At 40.3% G+C, this 23,696-nt stretch overlaps 1 protein-coding gene across 2 annotated transcripts; it reads left to right on the forward strand.

Moving 5' to 3' along the window:
* The first annotated feature begins 929 nt into the window (after positions 1 to 929).
* On the forward strand, positions 930 to 23,581 carry LOC105939178 (clustered mitochondria protein homolog). Of its 2 annotated transcripts, none has more exons than XM_021307720.2 (30): positions 930 to 1,144; positions 1,352 to 1,415; positions 3,288 to 4,564; positions 5,226 to 5,356; positions 5,446 to 5,617; positions 7,198 to 7,338; positions 7,443 to 7,573; positions 7,651 to 7,805; positions 8,922 to 9,047; positions 9,164 to 9,311; positions 9,425 to 9,517; positions 9,627 to 9,845; positions 10,644 to 10,816; positions 10,908 to 11,219; positions 11,871 to 11,959; positions 13,432 to 13,533; positions 14,033 to 14,133; positions 14,353 to 14,505; positions 15,198 to 15,260; positions 15,337 to 15,584; positions 15,661 to 15,745; positions 16,693 to 16,846; positions 18,787 to 18,926; positions 19,081 to 19,161; positions 19,294 to 19,419; positions 20,848 to 20,969; positions 21,048 to 21,141; positions 21,219 to 21,353; positions 21,436 to 21,509; positions 21,663 to 23,581. In XM_021307720.2, exons 3-30 carry the CDS (start codon positions 3,307 to 3,309, stop codon positions 21,778 to 21,780), a joined length of 4,944 nt encoding a protein of 1,647 aa, XP_021163395.2. In that variant the 5' UTR covers positions 930 to 1,144; positions 1,352 to 1,415; positions 3,288 to 3,306; the 3' UTR covers positions 21,781 to 23,581. The 2 variants fall into 2 exon arrangements, with proteins under 2 accessions (XP_021163395.2, XP_035998856.1); XM_036142963.1 differs by having other exon boundaries at positions 11,871 to 11,958; positions 13,482 to 13,533.
* Positions 23,582 to 23,696: the final 115 nt, after the last annotated feature.

Raw genomic sequence — 23,696 nt, forward strand, 5'->3', positions numbered from 1 at the left:
AGACGCGTCATTGGGCGGGATCTGCCTATGCTGCGATGCGTCAGAGCGTCCGCCATCTTAAATGTGGCAAATCGGCAGTTACTCAGTCACTTAAACAGTATCAGAGGGACTTTAATCTCTGAATATACTTTGTATTCGTAGTATTTCTTTTTTGTAACATAACAAGTTTATTTTCGTATCCCTTTAGCTTCATTCTCCTGAATTTATTCTCCTAAAGAATAAAAATAATTAAAATAATCTAACCTGGCCCTATTACTCCAGGAGTGAAATAATTCTGCAAACTGTGATTATTCTGGAAATGTTCCCCCTTAATTCTCATAATATGATGTTTTTATCATAACATTATCACTTTTGTGTTTGTTAGTTTATTTTTACTTTAGGACTTTTTTTTCCTCATATTATTAATTTTACCTCTTTAATACTCACCCAAAAAGTCTGTTCCTAAAGGTTCACATGTGACACGGGTTTATGAAATAATGAAGACCACAATGTTTAGATTTAACAAATTTATCCTTATATTCATAACACATAAACACACACACACACATATATATATATATATATATATATATATATATATATATATATATATATATATATATATATATATATATATATATATATATATATATATATATATATGCGTGTGTGTGTATTTATTGCAGCACAGGAGTGAGGCATCTTTTCTGATTCACGTTCACAATAACAGAACTCGACTTTTTTCTGCCACATACAATATGGCGGTGACGTTGACGTGCGAACCTGCGCCCTATGACGCGTCTACGTATATGATGTCTATGGTCTATGCTGCCACCTGCATACGTCAATCTGAATCATACAGGAAGTTACATCATGTGCAACAGAGAGGCCGCCCTCTGCTGGCCGCATGCGGGTACTGCCTGCATACAGGGAGAGGGGCCCACAGGCTCTGTGACAGCCAGCTCCCCTCTCTCTCTCTCTCTCTCTCTCCACCCATGAAGGACACCCAGTTTGTGTAATATGGAGGCACAGGAAGGACAGGAGAGCCTCCACACACGGAGGGAATGCCTGGGGAACTCTGCTCCGTGTTTCCATCAGGATGGGAATCAGCAGATTTGAGACAACATGACAGAGAGTGACAGATTTCTTCTTTCTTCACTGGATGGTAGGTCTCACAGATCTGATGTTGTATTTTTGGATTGTTGGAGGATCATACAGGCTCTCGTGAGCTTCAGTAAAGTGTGTTGCTGTGAAGGAGAAATGCATCTTCTCGGGACGAGAGCTGCATTTATTTTCAAATCTTGAAACGTGGTTGACTTTCAAAACTGTCAATTCGTCCTCCCTGGGCTTACTTTTAAAACTTTTCTTTCAGGATTCACTGCAAGCCCGGCACCGTCCACATGACTGGATTTAAAAGCTGAGGTTGTCCAGTGTAGGTAGGGTAGACGCCTCTGCAGGACATCTTTCTAATCACACTGTCGTCAGCTGTCGCCTAAGGCTCTAAGCTGCTTGCCTTCACACATACCGAGCAGACACTTGTGGAGAGGATGCACGCCTCATGTAGTCTCAGCTGTTTGATGCAAACAAATGCATGCGTTAAGTTTGTTATTGTGAAAAGTGACGTTACTAAAGGATTCAAGAATAAATCGAAGTTCAACAATACAGCTTTAGACCGAGATCTGAGCTCCTTTTTTGTGTAGACAGTAATTTAGATAGATAGATAGATAGATAGATAGATAGATAGATAGATAGATAGATAGATAGATAGATATAAAATTGGGTGAATGTGGCTATAGTGTAGAGTGGACATTATGACTAGAAAAGTGCTATATAAGTTCATCCATTTACCTTTTATCAAACCTAGAGGTCTTGTGTCTGTTTTAATGCTTTAGAAAATTGACCAGGAGCGTTCAGCCCTTCACTGCAAAAAGGGAATTAAAAGTAAGTAAAAAAATGTAAAATACATGATTTAAGCAGGCAAGTTTAGATGATTTGCCAATGGAATAAGATATTTGCATGTAAAATAGGAACAACTCATCACCATCCTCTTGTTTCAAGTACAGTGTATCTAATTATCTTATTTTAAGGGTAAAAATACTCATTCCACTGGCAGATAATCATATTTACCTGCGCACTTTTAGTTCCCTTATTGCAGTGTTAACTTGGTTTGAGAAGGAACGTAGATCTAGTGTTCCACATACTGCTGAAACCAGATATTTACACTGTATGGTAAGTCTTAATTCTTTTTTTTCTTACACTTAATCAAATTTAAATTTCTGTTGTGGGTCAACTAGGATGACCAAAATTACTTCTATTAGGTAAATGTCAGCTTAACAGGAGGCAGAATCTTTTATTACTCTCTTTAAATTCAAAGGTTTACCTAAATGACGTCTATTATGATGCCGCCATGGCTTTGGTAGCTTCCAATTGGTGAGGGGAAAAAATCAAAAGACCTCTACAAATCTGGTCCATCGTTGATTCCTAGATTAGTTTAGTTTTATTGAAAGGATCCCCATAAGCTACAGCTATGCTGCAGCTATTCTTCCTGGGGTCCTGAAAAAAACATATACATTAAAAACAAAACAAAGAATACAACAAATAATTGAAAGAAAAAGAAAATACACAAACACATATACAAATACATATACAACATATACACATATTAACGTATATATGTACCCTCATGCGGGCATGAAATATGACAAATATAAAAAACACATTCTACACTTACACTTGTAAACATACCTACACATATACATACATATTCACACACATATATGAATAAATATAAACAGTCAGTTATATTATTTTGATAAAAAACTGTTTTACATATAATTTAAATTTATTGACATTATTAGCAAGCAGGATATGTTTTGGCAGATTATTCCATTCTTTCATGCCTCTAAACACAACAGTATTTTTTATGGCATTTGTTCTCACTATGGGTAAAGTGAAATTACCTTTGGTTGCATGTCTAGTTAATGTACTGGTGATTTTCTACACTGAAAGAAAGATGCTTGAACAAAACTGAAGGGAATTTAGAATTAGAAATATTTCTTATGAAAATGAACAATGAATACAACAATCTATCTTTGACCAACAACCAATTAAGATCTTTGTGCATTAATATTATACTTCTCCTGTAGCTGCACCTGAGTGCTACACGAGCAGCTCTATTCTGTATAAATTGTAATTTATTCATATGTTCCCCAGTGGCATTTGACCGGAGATGCATGAAGATGCCGCGTTCGTCCGTTAAGCTTTTCTTGTTGTTGAACGTTGTGATGTTTCCTTCTTCGTATGGACAGTTTTCTGCACACAGCGACCATGGGGAACATCTTCCAGTGCTGCCACGCTCTGTTGAGCTTCTTCAAGTGTCAGGACACACCGGTTCATAGTGGCGCAGAGCAGTCCCCCCTTCTGTCCAGCGAGGAAAGCGAGTTGGACTCCTCGAGCTCGCTGTACGACTTGGAGGACAGTGCAACAAACCCACCAGCTGGCATAACAAACCCAGCCCTCGAGCTGGAGCATTTTCTGTTTCCCGACATCGTACTAAGCAGCAACCCTGGAGGCGAGGTGACTCTGGTGGAGCCCATGGTGTGTCTGCTGGTGTCCGAGGAGGACGAGGAGCCGAGGCTGGGAGAGGAAGGAGAAGTAAGGAGCCGCAGGGAAGGAAGAAGCAGGACTTTCTCCGAGGTCGAGACGCAGACCGAACCGGAGACTCCGATCAATGCAGGGGTGCAGACTCAGACAGACTCTGAGGCAGAAATTCAGACACGGGCAGATGTACTCGACGAGATGGAAATCTGCTGGGAGGAAAAAACGATGCTGGTAGATTTGCTCTTAGGGGCGCAAACGTCCCGAGACAACCCTTCACAGCTTAACGCAGCGTTACTGAGGGGAGAACCACAAAGCGTAAACACAGGAGGTTCTGCAGAGTCAGAGCTGACAGGAAGGGAAGGAGAGAACAGCGAGCCATGGGAGTTTGAAGATATCACAACTTCAACAGAAGCAATACCCCAAATAAAGCAACATGTCAAACTGGAAGAAGATCTAACCAGTGGAGCAGAGAGGCAACAGAGCGAGGGAAATGCTCCTGGGGTTGTTCGGACGGAGCAGCTCCGTGCACCGGCGCCTCCAAGTGAAAACGGCGGAGATAAAAACTTTGAGAGGACTGAACACAAAACGGGCAGCATGGATCAGAATATTTGTGCAGAAGAAGACCGTAATAGCACTGGAAACTGTCTTAGCTCTGCTGGACTTCATGAGGACCTCCTAGTAGAGGATGAGGGTCCTGACTACGGTTCAGGACAGACATCTGGGCCTTTGGCTCATCAAGTAGGAAATGAAAAGGATTCCCTAATTACCTACACCGATGAGTTAGCAGACCAGTCCACTTTTACCAAGGGTCACATGTATGGTCAGAAAAACATGAAGCCAGCAAAGGTAGAAGAGGAGGAACAACAGGCTGGCGAGAACCCTGTTACAGAGAAGGAGGCAGCTGAGGAGGAGGAAGGAGCAGAGAGAGAGGAGAAGATCCTGTTTTTAGCTAACAGACCGTTTCTGGGAGCAACGCTTACCAAAGGTTGGTGATTGGCATCCATCTTTTTTTTCCCCTCCTCTTTATGTTTTAAGGCACACGTGTCAAATTGAAGGCCCGCGGGCCGAATCTGGCCCGTCAAGGCAATTTATCCGGGCCTCAAGAGCCAAAAAAGGCGCATCGTGTTATAAAGTAGAGGCATATATTTTCTTTTAAAGTGTATAAAGTGGCTAAAACAGTGCCTTCTGTTGCAAATGTTGAATTTTTTTTAACTGTGTAGTAACAGCATCCTGCCACTGTTTTTTTTTCACAACACATTAAATCAACCCAGAAATGTCCAAAAAGAGGAAAAGTGATGCAGAATGATGAGTTTAAAGTGTAACTCACCCCAATATCAACTTTTTTTTTTTCAGATAAGCTATATAAACTGGGCCTACTTTTATGTTACTGTGAAATATTTTACATTTTTACGGGAACTGGAATGAAATAATGAAATCAAATGTACCATATATACAGGTGCAACCGGCCCTTTTAATGACTTCCTGATGCCAAAGTGGCCCGATATAGAAATGAGTTTGACATGCCTGTTTTAAGGTTTAAAGTTTAATTCCTAAAGCAGAAAAATAATCTTCCAGAAAGTGTTTTCAGTTCTTCTGTTCACGCTGTTGTCTCCTCTGCCGTCACCAACCTCCATGTGTGGCTCCAGGACTCACTGAGGATCCTCAGCTGCCCAATGAGAAAACCACCGGGCCAAGCCTGGGAGATGCAGCTGATCTTCACGAGGATTGTTTTACCGTCATGATTCAGCCGCCCGGGACAGACAGTTTTGAGCTTGAGGTTCTGCTTTGTTCTGTGTTTTCCTAAAAGTGCTCCACTGAGCCTTTGCCTCACTCCCATCTATCACTCTGCCTGTCCTCCACTCTCAGGTGTCGGGACGGATGTTGGTGTCTGAACTCCATCAGGTGCTTCTGGAACATGAGCTCACCTGCCACCGTTCCTGCTTCTCGCTGCAGCTGGGAAACACCGCCCTGGACGGCCTGGCGGAGCTCGGCTCCATCGAGGGCATTCAGGACGGGGCGCTGATCAGGGTGGTGGAGGGTAATTGACTCTTCCTTTCAGCTCATTTCTTTACCAAACAGTCAGATGTAGTCAGTATCTTCATCGGCTTTTGGACCAGAAACTTCCTGGAGAGAATCTTTTTGAACATCTTAGAAAGTTGCTTAAACTTTTTCAAACCGTGTAGTTGTGTGAGACGTAACCAAATGCTAAATTTTAACTATTAAAGTCTGTGCAAAACACAAGAAGTCCTAAAATCCTTTGACTTTGTGGGTGTTTTATCTTGAAATATCTGTAAACACGGCTCATAGAAGCGTCTGTAAATTTCCTATGTGAGTGCCTGTCCAATTATAGCTACACAGATGCATTTGTTTCCTAAAGTCAAGAATATACGGTGCTTTGTCTTGCTAATTTCCTGAGTTTATGTGGGGGTTTTTTTTGACATTTTTTCAGATCAATGAAAGTTTTAATACTAGACAAAGATACCATGTGTAAATTCATTTCAAATAATAATGCCATTTATTAGAGGAAAAATAGCTATCCAAGCCATTCTAGGTCTATGTAGGAATATAATGGCACCCTTTGGTTAAATCATCAACACTGCAAGGCCTTCTGTAGAGCCTGTCTCACAGCATGAAGCAGAAGCATCTCAAAAAGCAACACATCAGGGTCCGATCCAAAACCAAATACAGGTTCGGTTATGCCAGGGGTCTGCAACCTGTGACTCCAGAGCCGCACGTGGCTCTTTATACCTTCAGCTTTGACTCTTAAAAACAAAGACCAAAAATGCGGGTGGGGGTTGGTCAATGTTTCTAAATGTACATTTAAAATTGCCAGCTTTAGGATGCATTAAGTTCTGCAATATATGCATAACATTTCCAGAAATAAAAGAAACTAATGGTGTATAGAATATTTTACTATAGATACTCCTTTATGAAGTATCTTTTTGTCAATAAGTTTCAAATGACTTGCTTTTTCATAGTTTTGATGCCATTTGCTTTAAAAATCAAATGTCCAGTTGAAGAAAATGCATTAAACCTAAATATAAAAATACTGTTGGTTAAATAATAAAAACTGTTGATCTTTAAAAAATTTTTAACAAATTTCCTATAGTATACCATAAAAACAAGCTCTTGTTTCAAAGTGATGTGTAACTTTTGTGGCTCTAACCAAAATTTGTTTAGCTGGACCAAGGGCAAAAATGGCTCTGCTGGTTGTAAAGGTTGCTCATCCCTGGGTTATACTGACAGAAATATTCATTTCTAAAAAGCGTTTTTTTGATGCAAAGTGATGAATGAATGTTTTCTTAAAGATGGTCGACACTGCTCCCTTTTAGAGCAACACTCCTGAGCTAACCATGAGATCGTTGAGGTGATGCTAGCTGGTCACAAGTCAGCAGGGCTAAAACTGTGCAAATCATGATGTCATAATCAAGTCAGTTTTTTTCAACTGTACTTCATCTGATTTCTGTGCAAACTCAAACCTTATAAACCAAAGCAGAGAGTGTTTGTGAAAGACTTTTGTCAGCCTTAAAACTTTTGCCCTCAATTTTACATACATACATAAGCAAAAGCTGTGTCGCGAGGGAATGTACCTTCACAGCATGGCTACTCTTGTTTCAGATTCATACTCGGTGCGCGATGCTCGTGTTCATCTCCGACACGTACGCAGTCTGCTGAGGAGCCTCGACCCCGCAGACGCGTACAATGGTGTGAACGGCCGCTCTCTGTCCTACCTGTCCCTGTACGCCAGGGCAGACCAAAGTAATGCCACTCCCTCACGCCGCCTGTTGTCATTTTTGTCAAAGTCTATGGAAAAACAAAAAAAAAAAGCCTCCATATTTTAACACCTGTATTTATTGCTTCAGGCATTGAAGGTGTGCCAAAGAGGCGTGCCTCTGAAAAGGATGCGGTGGACTGCAGCCCTCCCGCTTACATCCTGCCTGGATGCAAAGAGAGACTCCTTACTCCACTGCAGCCGGTCAGAGATGACTGGAAGGTGGGAGCTCTGTCTGGATACATGAAAACGTGGCTCAGACGTGTGGTGATCAACGCCTGCCGATATTGTGTGTGCAGCCTTTGCAGTGCCTGCGAGTCCTGACCCTAAGCAGCTGGAACCCGCCTCCAGGAAACAGGAAGATGCACGGAGACCTGATGTATGTCAACGTCCTGACGATGGAAGACAGAGAGCTCAGCATCACGTGCTCCACACGGGGTTTCTACCTCAACCAGTGAGTCTTTAACACCCCCCCCCCTCCCCCTCCATTCACCCACAGGTTTACCTTAATATAATTATCTTTTTCTGCTTTATTTATGATCATTTGAAAATATTTTCCAGTTTAAGACTTTGAGATTGCCATGAAAGTTGTTTTTTAATCCTTACATCTCTTTGGCTGCAAAAAACAATTTTGCCAGAATAATTAAGTTCATTACTGCATATTTTGGTCATCCCTCGTTGCATCCCTAGTTAAAATGTATAGGAAACAATCCATTGTCACTGCCCAATTAAAGAGAGGGATCAAAGGACAACATTATTAATGTGACGAGTTCTCATGTTAGGAGTTTATGCCTTTAACTCAAGGACAAATATCAGCAGTCCTCTTTTATGCCAGTGATGACAGAAAAACTATTTGTTTTTACAAATAATATCTAGGAGTTTGACAAAAAGCATCAGAACAAGCATGCTTGCAAACCAAGCTCCTGGGATCTAATTTACAACATTCCCGCTGTTAGTAATAAGGATGGTATTATCTTTTTTCTCAATGAATTCCTATCTTTCCTTGTCTGAATGTTTTTCTTCAATCAGCCACATTAGTCAGAATAGACATTTTTTAGTTGGTTTTTCACAAACAGATTGATTAAAATCAAAACTGTTTTAAAAACTAGAATAACTCAACCAAGGTTTGACCAGTTTATGTATTTCAGTTTGCTTCTCTTAATTTTCAGCCCGTGTTTTCTTAATGTGCACAACACAAGGAGGCACCAACTCCTCATTTACTAAACGTGCAAAGAATTGACAGAAAGTTCATTCTGGAAATGTGTTTTTCTGTTTTGTTTTTGTTTTTTGCTCTGGAGTGGTCTTGACACTCTCTCAAATGTCGCTCTGGTTAAGTAGCCAGAAATAATGCGGACAGCAACCAAGAAGATGTCCGTGAAGCTTTAGAAATGGCGACATATCCAGTTTGGATGAGCCTGACTTGTATATGACTCTTAAAATGTTTCTATTTTGTTATTCTGAGGATGTTTTAAAAGATTTCTAGGATCTTCAAAAATGCCCAGTTCAATCGTAAAGCTGAGCTTGCTCGACTTACTTTAGATGTTGTAAGCTATTTTCTTCCTTTCTCCAGGTCCACTGCCTTCAGCTTCAACCCCAAACCTGCAGCTCCTAAAATCCTCTGCCACTCTCTGGTCGTGCTTCTGAGCCAACTCAGTCCCACCTTCAAGAAAAACTTCACGGCCCTGCAGAAGAGGAGGTGAACACACTGGGTTTGTTGATGATAGAAATGGGTGTCAGTGTAAGTGAATATGCAAGAATTTAAAAAAAGCAATACCCTTCAAGCAACCTAAGAATGTTTCTGTCATGATCCAGAGTTTATCAGCACCCCTATGAGCTTATTCCAGCTCCGTTCCAGGTCTATACCTGGGCGGCGCCTCACGGAGACCATTCCCTGGACTGCGTCAGCGCAGAGGAGACGTACACAAGCCTTATGGGCCGGGACGAGCAGACAACCGGACAGGTTGCAAACACCAAACAATATCAGTAAAACAACACTGTAATAAATTATAGTGGATACATGCAGACACACAACAATGATGGCGCTGATGTTTTGGTTGGGCGCTGTGAGTTCAGACTCGAGACTGGAATGAGGAGCTGCAGCGATCCAGGGAGCTTCCCAGAGGTTCCCCACAGGAGCGACTGCACAGAGACAGATGCATCTTCAAGGTGAGACTAGAGCATGATCAACATCTCCTGTAATCCGTCACAAATCTTGCAAGTAATCATATCTTTTCTCTTCCTCCTCTGGGGATGGTGTGTTTCTCTCTCCGTGCAGATCAGCAGCGACTTTGTTGCAGCTGCAGCTCAAGGCGCCGTGTCCATTATGGACGGCAACGTCATGCCATTAAACCCAGGGGAACGGTCTCATCTCCAGATATTCGTGTGGAATAACCTCTTCTTCAGCCAGGGATTTGACATGTCTGAGCACTACAAGCCAATAGGGGGCGATGCCGCTGCTCATGCTGCTGCCATGTGTGACCTGAGAGGAGTTCAGGTAAACGGCCTCGCAAAAAGATTGTATGCCATTCGAGCGGTTTCACATTTATGCAGCCTCAGACTTCAATGTATTTAATTTTTTTTATATTTTTCCTGTTAAACCAGGTTATCTCATTGAGATCCAAGTTCTCATTTACAAGAGAGATCTGATTTGATAAAACCAAAAAAATAAAAAAAATAAAACTCAAATTACTATATCTACATTTTGTAGTGTTAGACCAACAAAGTAACACAATATATGCAGTGGTGGTCACAGTTGCGCTAATCAGCAAACAGATAATTGTGGAGCTAACCTTTCGTTTATCACATTAACTACACGCTAAGTTAAGAAACTGTTTGAGGACTGGTTAGCGTCACTTTATTGGGTTTCGATACCTGTAAGTATGGTAGCAACATTCACAACAAGATATGTATCCGCTGTTTATGTCACTGTCCTAGCTCTCGCTACACATCCACACAGAGGTCTGTAAAAACAGATTTTTTTTTCAGCAATCGGTATCTGTGTTGTTGTTGATGTTGCTGTTTTTTTTGTTGTAAACAGTGCGCTTCTGTGTGACCCTAATGCTCTGTTTAGACCAAACGCCTTTTGGGCGTCCAAAAGGCGTCCAATGCCTCAACTTGGACACTTGTGAGAGGCGCGGCGCTACAATGAACGGCTAACACCGAAGCTAATCACTAAGCTAACCGGATACATAAACAATAGAAGTGCGCATGCGTAGCCAGTGATCATCTGAGATATGTCAGATATATCTACAAAAAGCCTTCTTATTCTTGTGGTTAACACTTGTATTTCCAGGCGTATACATCCCTTGACATCGAGGGGCTTCACACACTCGGGACGGCTGTGATGGACTATCGTGGCATCCGTGTCATTGCTCAGACCATCGTTCCCGGGTTACTGGAAAAAAAACATGACCAGATCGTTTACGGCTCTAATGACAACGGCAAAACCGTTTATACTCACCCACGGTGCTGAACACACTCACACGAGTTCTTACACTTGAGCCACGTCCACGTTGATAAGGTAAAAACGAACACCAAGTTTATGTTTTTGTGACAGATTTTTGGAGCTTCTAGATCAGAGCACTAGCTCGCTGAGAATCCAGCGACACCAGGTCCTCGACCACAACAACGGCCCAGTGGAGCTTTGCTCGGCCGTCTCCACTGTTGGCATATTTGGCAACGATGGGCGGCCCTACATCTTGGACCTTCTGCGGACTTTCCCCCCAGATCTGAACTTCCAGCTCCCGGAGGCAGCTGAGATGGAGGAGGAGGTGCCCAAAGAGTGTCAGAGCTTTGGTTACCCACAGCTTCATCCTCATGGCCTGGCCAGCCTGAGACCAGAGCTGTTAGAGGCCTACGTCCAGCACAGGTGAGGAAGAAGAGAGCTCCCACTTAACAGGGTTCCTGCTCACTGTAGAAAAGTCTTGGTATTAATTTAAGTAAATAGGTATAAAAAATGGGTACCTACCTACCTACCTACCTACCTATTTTGTTTGTGACACTCTTTTCTTAATCATTGATTGTGTTGTTATTTCCTTAATCCTTGCCAATTTTGTGTGTTCTTCTTTGTGACCTTTGTGACCATCCTACCTCATGTCTGTCCTTTTTCCCTCTTTGTGTCCTTACTTCCTTCTGTGCTTCAGTTCTTGTGTCTTAGCATCCTTCTTTGTTTCCTCTTGTCCTTCCTTGTGTCTTACCTCAATGCATTCTTTATAATTTTTTCTTAAATCTCATGTCCTTCCTTCATTCCTTTCTTTCCTTCCACTATTGTGTCCTAGCTCCCTTCATTCTGTCCGTCCTTCCCTCCCTCTGTCGTAACTCCATACATTCCTTTCATTCTTTCTTTTTTTCTTCCTTCCTTCCTACTCCTGGGTTTTGCATATCTTCCATAAATTTGTACTGAATGTTTATGCTTTATATCTTAAAACAAACAGAATTTGACATGAAAAATGTCTAGGAACTGCAATCACTGTTAAACAAACTGGATGAGCTTCAGGGGAAACTTGTTTTTTTTTTTAAGGTATGATGAGCTTTTTGTAAAGATGGCGCCTGAGAACCTAAGCCAACTTTGCACCGCGGAGAAGAATGAAGAGATGCAGAAAGCTACAGGTAAAAAATACTTTATTAATAAGCAAAATAAAATGTGGGGTAGTATTACATTTTCAATTCAGTTTAGTTTATTTATGAAACAACAATTTTCAACACACTTTACAAAAAAAAGTTCATTCAGTCCAATCATGCAGACAGATTCAAAGTAAATCAAGTTTGATCCTAGTTACCGAACAACACAGTCTAGTTCACATTAGCTACGTTTACATGGACAAAAGTAATCAGAATAAAGGGCCGATCGGAATAAAAAAGCATCGTGTAAACCCACCAATCGAAATATGATGATCGGATTAAGCTCAATTGGAATGAAATTGTAATCCGAATGAGGGCTGGTTTATGCCGATTGATAATCAGTTCAACGTGCAAATAAACACTTGTCAGGCTCAAGTTATTTCGAATGTAGCAAACTGACCAGAGCGCCCGAGGTAAACATGACATATTTCGACGTTGTTCAGTGGCGGAAATACGTTGGGAACCACACCTGTCGGTGCTCCTGATACAACCTTTGTGTTAAAAAAAATAAGAGTTCAAAATTGTTGTTTACTCAGTAACATTTCAATCGTAATTAGAACATTGTGCAAGTCCAGCCTGGGTGCTTAGAAGACAAACAAACTCGTATAATACTGCTTTGTTTACTATTTTTTGTTGTTAAGTAAAGATGGAAGTACTTCATCTTCTGTGCTTTTTAGGGAAATTTGTTAACTGCGCATGTCAGAGTGGTTCTATTCTGAATAAAGCCAGGTGCATAAACACTCAAAATATGATTATTCCTTCTGATTAATTGACAATCAGAAGGAATGATTGTCATTCATTCCTTCTGAATAGTGACAGAGGACAGTCAGCTTGCTTTGTGTTGTTTACTTTGCTACGTCCATGCTCATACCAAGCATGCATATGGCGACAGTGGAGAGGAAAACTCCCCTTTAACAGGAAGAAACCTACCACAGATCCAGAACCTGACTCAATGTGAAGGTCTATCTACTACGACCGACTGGGCGTTACAAAAAGGGTGCCTTGGTGTAAGATTGTATTTATCCCCCAAGGAAACAGAAAGTTGTGGATTACTATCAGAATCAGAATCAGACATACTTTAATGATCCCAGGGGGAAATTACTTAACATTACTTACTATTTAGCATTTCCAGTCACTTTAAACAATAACATCAGGTATACATTAAACAAATGCTTCAGTTGCTAAGAGTACCAATGGTGGAGCAACATTGTGGGATCAATTATTGCTTTTTTCTGTACTTTAATTAAAAGTGGAATTTTGAGGTTTTCAGTATGACATTATGGTACTGCAATAAATAATTTTAAAGCTTTTTACACAAATTGAAGAGGGTTGCCAGCAAATTTAGAGTACAGATGGTATAACAAACTGTGAATATGAAAATATTTAGGGTAAACTTGTGACTCAATCAGATTATGTTTCTGACTATGTGGGCAATAAATCTCTTCTCTTTTATTGTTTAGAATGCAACAGAAGAAATATCATCTCAGAAGCTTGTAAAAATATCTCCCCCGTGAGCGACTCTTGCTTTGACATCCACTTCAATCCCGATGTTCGCTTTCCAGGTACACACACACACACACACACACACACACACACACACGCACGCACCCACGCACGCACTTCCATTGATCTTCAAGCCATTCTATGACCTAACCCTAACCTAAATTAAATAGACACTGTAGTGCTAAACCATGCCCAGAATAAAAGTGAGGACTGACAAAAGATCCTCACTTTACATCAAAGTCCTCATTTTACTAGTAAAATTAGCAAAAAGTGTTCTCGCTCAGTTGCAAGGACAAGAACACACACACATCCTTGTTTTTAAACACTTACTGAGGACCATGCCTTGACTTCCATTAATTTTTAACCCTTTCTATGGTCTAACCGTGACCCTAAACTGACTTTCCACAATGTAAAGAGCTGGCTGGACCAACAGGTCCTATTTGTTATTCAACAGACAACTGATTATACCAGAGAATTTCCTAATGGGGTAAAACAAACAAGCACATGGACACGCAGCGCACAGTCATCGGCTAATCCTCGTGTCTTTGCTTTCTTCAGGCGTACGTTTCCCCTCTGAGTATCTCCCGGAGCTGGAGAGGCAGAGACGGCTGCTGTGGGATGCGGCTGCTTTTCTTCTTTCAAATCAGATTCCTGCCGTGGTGAGTCAGGTCAGGTCCAGGCACGATAAGGTTCACATCAATTGGAGCTTATAAAACCTAAAATGTGCCCTCTTACTATTGCTCTGCTGGCTGCTAGTCCCCCTTCTCAATCCTTCATGCCCCAGGTGGTTCAGCCTGCAGGAGTTAGTTTCAATTAATTAAAAAGTTAAAACAGCGTGCATCTTCCACCTTTTGACACGTGTGTTGTTTGTATGTCAGCTGAGGGACTGTCTCGACCGTACAGCAGTCCCAATGGATGGAGCGACTCTGACCTCAGCAATCCATCGGCGGGGTGTTAATGTACGATATCTGGGTGCCTTACTGAGGGAGCTGGACAAGCTGGAGGAGAGGGAGAGACTCTGCTACATACAGGTAACAAATGGAGCAATAAGGTTCACTCTAAAGGGTATGTACACAAACATTACAATGTTAGAATTGAAATTAGTTTTTATTTTCAATCTCTTTATTTCAATGAAGAGTTTGGATTCACTTCCTACCAGTTTAGTTCAGATATGACGGTCAAAAGCGCTGTAGTTCTGCTGTTTTCACAAAAAACTGTGAAATATAACAAAGTCCTGGGATACTTTTCTAGACTATTAATACAGTATTGGATTATAATTAAATAATATAATTTAATTATAATTTAAAAAAAAGAGAAATGCAGCTATATGTTTATAAGTGTATTTTTTCAAATATATTAACCATAATTTGCATGTTTTTTATGAAACAATTATGTTCAGTAATTGTTTAACATCTACATCTATGCTTTAATTCTTTCGTTGGCAGTTTATTAATTGTTATACAGTTTAGGTATGATTCCTGAAATTTTGTTTTCAATTACAAGTGCAGTAGAGGAAGACGTAACAACATTTAAGTTGAAATTAAAAAATAAATGCACTTTAATGCAAAGCTCAGAGCTGATCCGGGACATACAGGGCCCTATTAGTCAGAATGTGATTGGGAGCCCAAACAAGCTTAACTGTTTTTTTTTCTATATTACAAATACTTTTGGTCAGAGATAAATTTGTATATCTGTCAAAATAACTAATTACTTCTTCGCACAGAGGATTTCCATCAGTGAAGTCCTAATCAGAAGTGCAAAACACATCTTCAGGACCTATATGAAGGTGAGCAGAGAAATAGTTTAAAACAAACGTAGAACTCTGTGATTTAGGGTTTCACTAACGCATCTTATTCTGTCAGGATGTGGAGCCAGCAGCTTTTTCTGCAGCTGTCAGTCACTTTCTAAACTGCCTCCTGAGCTCGTCCTCCTTTGTCCCCGAGTCATGCGCCGATGAGCCCCCGTCCCGTCGCAGGAGCCGGCGGCGGCGAAGCCAGAGCAGTCGAGCAAACATGTCGACAAACAGAGTGTGGGCCAGACTGACGTCTGATGAGTTGTGGAGCCGGATCCGGACAGAGGCGCAAGATTATTACCACTACACATTTACAAGGTGCTTGTGTGTCTGTGCATGTGTGGCAGGGGGTATGTTTAGCAGGACTTTACAATCTTTTAATCTCTGCACTCAGTGAGAGTATAGAGGGAGTAATAGAAAAGCACAACCTTCAGAGGATCTCCCTTTTGAGAGAGATGGCCATCAAGACAGGCATTCAGGTAGGAATCACAGTTTATACACATTTATTTTTGGCTAAATGACAATTTCTTTACATTCTAAGTTTTGTGCCAATGTGCATTCCTTTATCAAAGAGATATGTGGATATGGTTCAGGGACTATCTATAGGTTTTATTAATACTAACTGAGTTCTTTAACCATCCAGTTTTTTTGACAAAAAACTTTCTTTCTTTTCCTGAGGCAGTTCTGACCTCCCCATTCAATGATATAATGCACATTCTTACTCTATGACTGAAAAGGACAGGGATGACACGGTGACACTGAAATATAAATCTATGTTGCGGTAGTCTGAAGTAGCTTGAGCGTGTAACGATTAAATAAAAAGTGGACTGAGGAAGCATCCTTGAGGAACACCATAAGTGATCTTTGCTTGCTAATGTTTATGAATGCCAAAGAACAAAAAAAGTATCCCTACTCTCGCAAATAAGGAAGTTTGTTACAAATAAAAGCATTTTTTTTCTTCTGAGGTTAGACTGGATTACTACACCTGCTTGTTGGAGAAAAAGCCAGGAGTGGTGTAATGTGGAGCTATTTATGAATGTCAAAGAACAAAAAAGTATCCCTACTCTCGCAAATAAGAAAGTTTAATTGTTACAAATATAAATACATGCAATAAAAGCTGTTTTTTTTCTTCTGAGGTTAGACTGGATTACTACACCTGCTTGTTGGAGAAAAATCCAGGAGTTTCCCAAAACTAGAGTTTTAAATTAGCTTATCAATTGTGTAATGTGGAGCTATCCCAGGCGTTCAAGAACTAAACAATCATGCATTTGAATCAATCCTGTAATTTATCACAGTCTCTTTATAAATATATTTCATTGAGACAAACATGTTTACAGGATTGTTGGTGCTTAAATAGAGAAATAGTCTCTAGCTCTGACATGCAAAGGCCAAGTATGGCTGACCTCCTTCTTTTTCCTCTCTTTAGGTGCAGCTGAGAGAGTACGTGTTTGAGTGTCGGCACAAGCCGGCGTTCAGTGAGGAGGATGTTGTGAACATGTTTCCTGTGGTCAAACATCTCAAACCTACGTCGGCTGACGCCACCGGGCTTTTACAACAAGCACAGCTGGCAGTACAGCAGGGTGAGACACACAGAGTCACCATGATTAGTTATATGAAATACAGATATACCAGAGGATAAATGCACACATCGTGTTATTTTAAAAAAAATTAATAATGCTCAGAGGATAAATGCACACATCTAGTTATTTAAAAAATTAAAATAAAGCTCTGTAGCCCACATGGAAAACAGAAACCATGTTAAAAAAAAACGTATACGCCTAGTGAAAGTCTGGATGTGATTCATATGGAGACAATCTGTCATGATTTTAAACAGGCAAATCATGGTAAAAAAAAAAAAACTCCAATGTGGATGAAACAAGTTTAATAAGATTAGATTAAAACCACTCTGCAGTGATGCAGTGACCCCTATCACGTTGGCTTAATAAATTAAATTGAAATGGAAAATTTCTTTATTTTGCATTCACGCACGTTATCTTGGTTTGATGATCAGAAACATTTAAAAGAAAAAAAACAAGAGAAATCTGTGAGCGGGGCAAATACCTTCTCCGTGTAACAGGTACTAGCTTTCTTTCCAGCCTCTCTAGTGCTGTGTGATTTTTCAGCAAAAAGTTTAGGAAGTGCATAATGGATCTCCAACACAGAACTTCCTCTAAAGTGCGAGGAAGTTGGAGCAAACAATCGTCGGATGTATATCTTGTTTACGGCAAACCTTTTGTTCTATCTGTGCGTGGCACAAACAAGGTCCAGCCTGGACATGTTTCATTCTCTGTGATGCAGAACTGTCCTTACTGCTGCAGTGGTAGGACGCAGAAAACTGTGCAAGCAGCTTTTCTTTACGTTTGCCTAGAAAATAACACAAAAAAATGTGCTGATTGACTTGAAACACGAATCCATCAGTTGTTTTTAAAACACCATGAAAAAAACGATTCAAATGTCTATCTTCTAAGAGTTTGGCCTGTGGGTTCAGGTGGACGCCCACATTTTGCCAGGTCTGACATTGTGCCATACATTTCCCATTTTCAAATGATGATTTGAAAAACAACAAAAAGAAAATTGATTGTTATTACCCTTAACATTTCGCGCATCACAATTTGGATGCATAGAACGTTGAGGAGACGATGTACTCAACCCTTGCAGCGACAGTACAGCTGGGTTTACGATAGTGTTGCGCCGATGCCATTTTTTGGCCCTGATACCGATACCCGATACCTGGCTGTGCAGTATTGGCCGATACCGATACCATCTGTTTGAAATTGATTGTGTGTGTCTATATATGAAGAACTGCATACTACTTAGGGTAGTAGAACATTTTATTACCTACCTTGAATATGTGACATTAGTTGAATAAACTTTTGGCTCTCAAAGGCCAAAATAGTGCAACATTCGTGAAATGATAACATGTATAATAGTAGTGCAACAGTAAGACAGTGAAATTACATTAATAATTGAATAATCTCTTTTAAACCCTGAGTTTTGGCTCTCAAAAGCCAAAATAGTGCAACTTTCATGAACTTATTAAACATGTATAATACTAGTCGGGAGAGAGAAGGCTGCGTTCAAGTGACATACAAACATCAAAATGGTATCGGTGCCCTATTTGTTGGTGCTCGCCGATACCGAGACCACCATTTTAGTGCTGGATCGGGGCCCCGTCCGATACTGGTATCGGTATCGATGCAACACTAGTTTACGATGAGATGAAATAGAGTCCACACAGATGGATTTTACCTACTAATCAGGTGACTTCTAAGGACAATTGGATGCATTGGATTTTATTTAGTCATATTAGAGCGAAGGGGACTGAATACAAAAAAAGAATCCACAAATGTTATTACTATTTGTCTTCCACTTCATAATAATGCCTTACTTTGTGTTGGTCGCTCACATAGAATACGTATAAAATGCAGCGGTTATGAAAACGTTAAGAGATCTAAGAATGTTTAACCTGTGGGAGCGGAGGTGGGCTCATCCACTGCTTTCTCTTGTGTTTGCTTCCCAGGGCTTTTGGGAGCAGGTATGGACTTGATCAGCCAGGCCCTGACTCTCTTCAGCAGCGTTTGTGGGGTCTTGCATGAAGACGTTTGCTTGTGTCTGCGGCTGCTCGGGCGGCTCAGCTACATCTTAGGAGAAAATGACGACGTAACTATTCGTTTCGGCTCTTTTCTTTAACTATGTGTCGCTTTGTTTCCTCAAACCTGACACATCAGCCCCACACTGGGCTTTAAAGTGTTCTTTCTGATCTCTTCCTGCGAAGTAATGTTGTCATTTCTGTCTCTGGCATGTGTCGGGTCAGGCTGTTAGCCTTCAGGAAAAAGCTGCGCTGACTTCTGAGAGAATACAAGGAATAGACCATCCACAGACCATACAGGACTACGTGTGTTACTTTACCTTTCAACCCATCCAACCTGTCTACTGTTTGTTGTTCTATTATATGATAATTATGGCTTTTTACATCTAATTTGAAAATAATTTGCTTGTGAAGTCACGTATCCTTCCTGTGATTTAGACTCACCTGGCCCTGTACTGCTTTGCCGGGGGCCGCCTCTCGCCGTCCCTTCGGCTCCTGTATCGCGCTCGATACCTCGCCCTGCTTGTTATCGGAGACGATCATCCGCAAGTTGCACTTCTGGATGTAAGGAAAAGGTTCTTTCTGTTCTCTCTGCTCTGCCGTACTCAAATGGAGAACATGTTTGTGGTGATCCTTTATATGGTGATTTAAGCGATTTTTGTATTTGTTTTACTTTAACCAAACCCTCGTTCACTAAACCCTTGTCAGAACATCGCAAACACAAATAAGAGCAGTTTTCTAAAATCTCCTGGGGTTTTAACTTGATATGCGGAAAAGCACATGAATCCTGCTTTAAGGTATGGTGGAGGATCTGTGGTACTGTGGGCCTCTTTTTCTTCCAAAGGCCCTGGGAACCTTGTTAAGAGCGTATGGCATGATGAACTTGTAGAAATACCAGAACTTTTTTTTTTTCTTATAAACCTGGTGGGCTCTTAAAAATTAATCACATCAAGTCTTTAAGCAGGACAATGATCCAGAGCATACAGTCAAATTAACACAGAAATTGCTCATCTGACACAAAGTCAACATTCCTCCATGGACTTTAGTCTCCAGACCTAAATACTTTAGGAAACCTGTAAGGTGGGCTGGAGTGAAGCAGGGATAAGAGAGAACCGAGGACTCTGAACGATGTAGAGGGATTTTGTCAGGCGAATAGTTAAAGACCCCCTTTCAATCTTGTAACTTCTTATTCAAAGTCTAAGACTAAGTCTTTATTTGTAAAAGGGCATTGTTCAAAATGTTAACAGCGAGGTCACTGGTAATTTTGGCACCAGTCGTTAGGCAAATGATTATTTTTATACGTGGACTTTTTCCCCCACTAGATAAATTTTTTCAATTAAAGGTTGGATTTTTGTCAGAAGAGTGCTGGCTTTGGGGTTAGAGCTGGGTGCTTGCATCCTAAAAAAGTGACAGCCAACATACACACATTTCACTGGAATGTTACAAAGTTGAAATGACAATTTTCTGTGTAAGCTTAAACTACTGCAAGAAATGTATTAAACACATTTAAAAGTAGAATTACATAAAATCTTTACAGGGAATCCCAATGTGGAGAGTTTTTTTAGTTTTTTTTTTACTATGTCTTGTTTTACAAAACATGTATAGTAGACTTATGATAACATAACGACTTTAATGGTAAATATTACCAGAATTAGAATTTTAAACCATTAGTTTTCATATTTAATAATAATCTGTTCCCATTAATCTTTTGTTCTGCTTTATGTTTCTTGCCTTGCTGTGTGGTTTGGCTTGATCATGTGTCATTGGTTTATCATCTGTCTGATTTTCTATATTTGCCTGGAAATTTGGATGGAAAAATCACATTTACTGACTTTATTAGTGTTTTAATTTGATCATTTCTTGCTTATCGGTGTTTTACATTCCATTTAAAAAAAACTGTTGTAGCTTTATTTTGCTCCAAACACTGTTTTCTGCAGCTCACTGATTTTAGTGTTGAAATATTAATAAATTGTTGTGCCTTCTATATGACAGAGTATGCTGGGCTTAGTTCTCCATGGGCTGATGGAGAATGAGCTTTCATTGAAGTTCCTGCAGGAAGCCTTGACTTTAACCTCTAAATACTATGGGGCAAAGTCCCTCAAGCATGCTCACAGGTATGTATGTCATATAGGTTGTTTTTCTTCAGGTTCATCTGAACTAATTTATTTATTTATTTGCATTTTTTTTTGCAGTCATCATGTGCTTGCCACCGTGTACGAGAGCAAAGGGGAGTTTCGGTTGGCTTTGCAACACGAAAAAGAGGCTCATTTAATATACAAAAATCAGGTGAGTTTAAAAAAAAAAAAAAAGCTCTGTTTTATTATTATGCTCCTGAGTTTCACTTAATTATTACACGCCTATAGGTTGGTGAGAACAGTGACAGTACGAAGGAAAGCTCAGAATACCTGAAGAGGCTCACTCAGCAGGCTGTGAACCTCCAGAGAGCCATCAATCATATCGCCTCTGGCAAACCGAGTGCCTGTGTCTCCCCTCCGAGGGTTTGTACACATTTGTAAAAATGCAAAAGAAGGCCAAGCAGTGCCTCATATTGGTGCTAAACCTGTCCCGCTTTAACTGCAGTTTCCAACGCCAAGTCATCCTGTGATCCTGCAGCAGCTCAACCTGACGTGTGGAATTACTGTCATCCCTCTCAGGTGAAAACAATCAATCCAGGTCACTGGATTAAAAAAAAAATCTATACGTGAAGGGTGACATGTTGTATTTTTTTCTCTCAATTAGCCTAATCGAAACTGGATGTAAATCATTATTTCATTTTCATTCTGTCCATATTGTCCCCTTCTGTCTAGTGGAAAAGAGCTCGGCGATCTGAGGACAGAACTGAACGAAAGAGGAAAAGTTCAAATGGAAGACCTGGAAAATCGTTTATTAAACCAAAAAGGCTTGAGGACCCCCAACAACAAATAACAGCTCTGAAATGGAGCAACTCCGACACACGTACATGTTTTGGGAAAATGGTCCTGCTCAAATAGGAGGCAGGCAGATGGTGTGAAAAACTTGGTTACCCAGGTGCAGTCGTCTCCTTTGCGATAGTTCAGCCGTCCTCTGAACACGGAGACACCTCTGGGAAAGATGTGTGAAAAGCTTTAAAATGAGTTTATCTTTAATTCAAGTGAAAAATCTGTCAATGAAAACAATAGAAAAATCCAACCTTTAATCAAAATCTAGTTGCGCCCCTTAAAATTCCTGCAAAATGAATGCAGCGGAAATTTTTTTTTAATATATACTTTCCTTTTTTGGTTGTATATAGTGTCTATGAATTTTTGGTTAGTATTTAATGGCAACCTGTGTCCTGAATGAATAAGCTGACACAAACTACATTTTTCTTACCCAGATTTCAAAATGGGAAAAACAAGAGAATATGCCACTCAAGCAAGGCAGATCTGTGTTCATGTGAAGTCAGGCGTTTGCTTCAAAAGATTGACACTTCCCTAAAATGCCTTTATGTGCAATCAGACCTATAGATAAAAAGTTTAAAATAAGTCCGACTAAGACAAACAAGGGTGGACAAGGACCCACGTTCATCTCACTCTTCCTGGACTGTTTCACCGTGGAATCCTCAAGTCTCCCCAACATCCATTTGTTTTAAGGCTTTTGTGCATTTTCTTACCAGAAGTGCAGAAAATCCTGCAGGGCAAGCTGTCAACAAAAATGTTTTCTAAAGAAACTATCTTACCGTGCAAAGCCGAAACGGCTGCAGGAGATTTCAAGATAGCAAAGAGAAAAGAAAATAAATGGGAAAAAAAACGACACTAAAAAAAAGCGACCATTAGTCAAAGGGACTAAGCACAGACAAACAGATGAAGGAGGAAACCAAGGAACAAGTTCCACTTAGAGAAGATATGAAGTAATAATGGTTTCTTGCTAAATAGCCTAGCCTATATATTTCATCTAGAGTTGCTTGTATCAAACATTTCAGACTAAGTTACTACCTTGTAAGCAAACCGGTATGATTAGTATTTATCAAGGACTACAGAGACACTTTAACAGGAGCGATGAGTGGTGAGCCTTTACTTTCTGTGTGATCGGGTTTTTTTTGTTTTGTTTTGCAACTGCGAATATTTTTAAACCACCAAATGTATGTTCCTTGCAAACGAGGGAAGGTGTGGGAGCCTTGTTTTAGCCGACTGGTCAACGATGTGCAGCAACAGGTGGGGGAGGGAGATGTGCATTGCTGAGTCAACTAGTCATCAGACTCATCACAAGACTTTCTCTGAGATCTTGTTTAAAAGACTTTAAACATGGGAACAATATAATTAGTGTTTTGTTTTCAACCTTAACTTTTTTATACCTTAGCATACGTCAATTCTAATGACCGGCCCATGCGTATTGGAACCTGGACAGATTACAGGTCTAAACAAAATAATAGATAAACTATGTTAAACCAAAACTTAAAAACATTTAAGAGTGCTGAAAACCTGAAGATCATGACAGGTCTGGAATCTTCAGTTTCTGACCTTGTAATCCTTTCTGTGTCCACTAGGTCTCACACTTGTGCCACAGTCATGTCCCTGTCCATAACATGTTTATTTTTTTTTTTAATGCATGATGAATAATAACATGTTTAATGGTACTGTATTGACTCATTAGCATATAATCAATGCTAGATTCACTGGCAACAAGAAATGTTGTCTTTGTTTGGCTGGAGCAAGTCATACTGGTGACTTAATGAATTCTTCAACATCAATAAATGTCATAATTTCTCCAACTAATTGCATCAGTGTCATGTTTGCAGCTGCAAATACAAAGACATTCTAACTGCTTATGTTTTTATTAGTTTTTATCTGGAGTCCTCTATTTGTTTTTCCTTGCCAGGGTTTCGT

This window comes from Fundulus heteroclitus, chromosome 11, assembly GCF_011125445.2.
Source record: "Fundulus heteroclitus isolate FHET01 chromosome 11, MU-UCD_Fhet_4.1, whole genome shotgun sequence".
NCBI lineage: Eukaryota > Metazoa > Chordata > Actinopteri > Cyprinodontiformes > Fundulidae > Fundulus > Fundulus heteroclitus.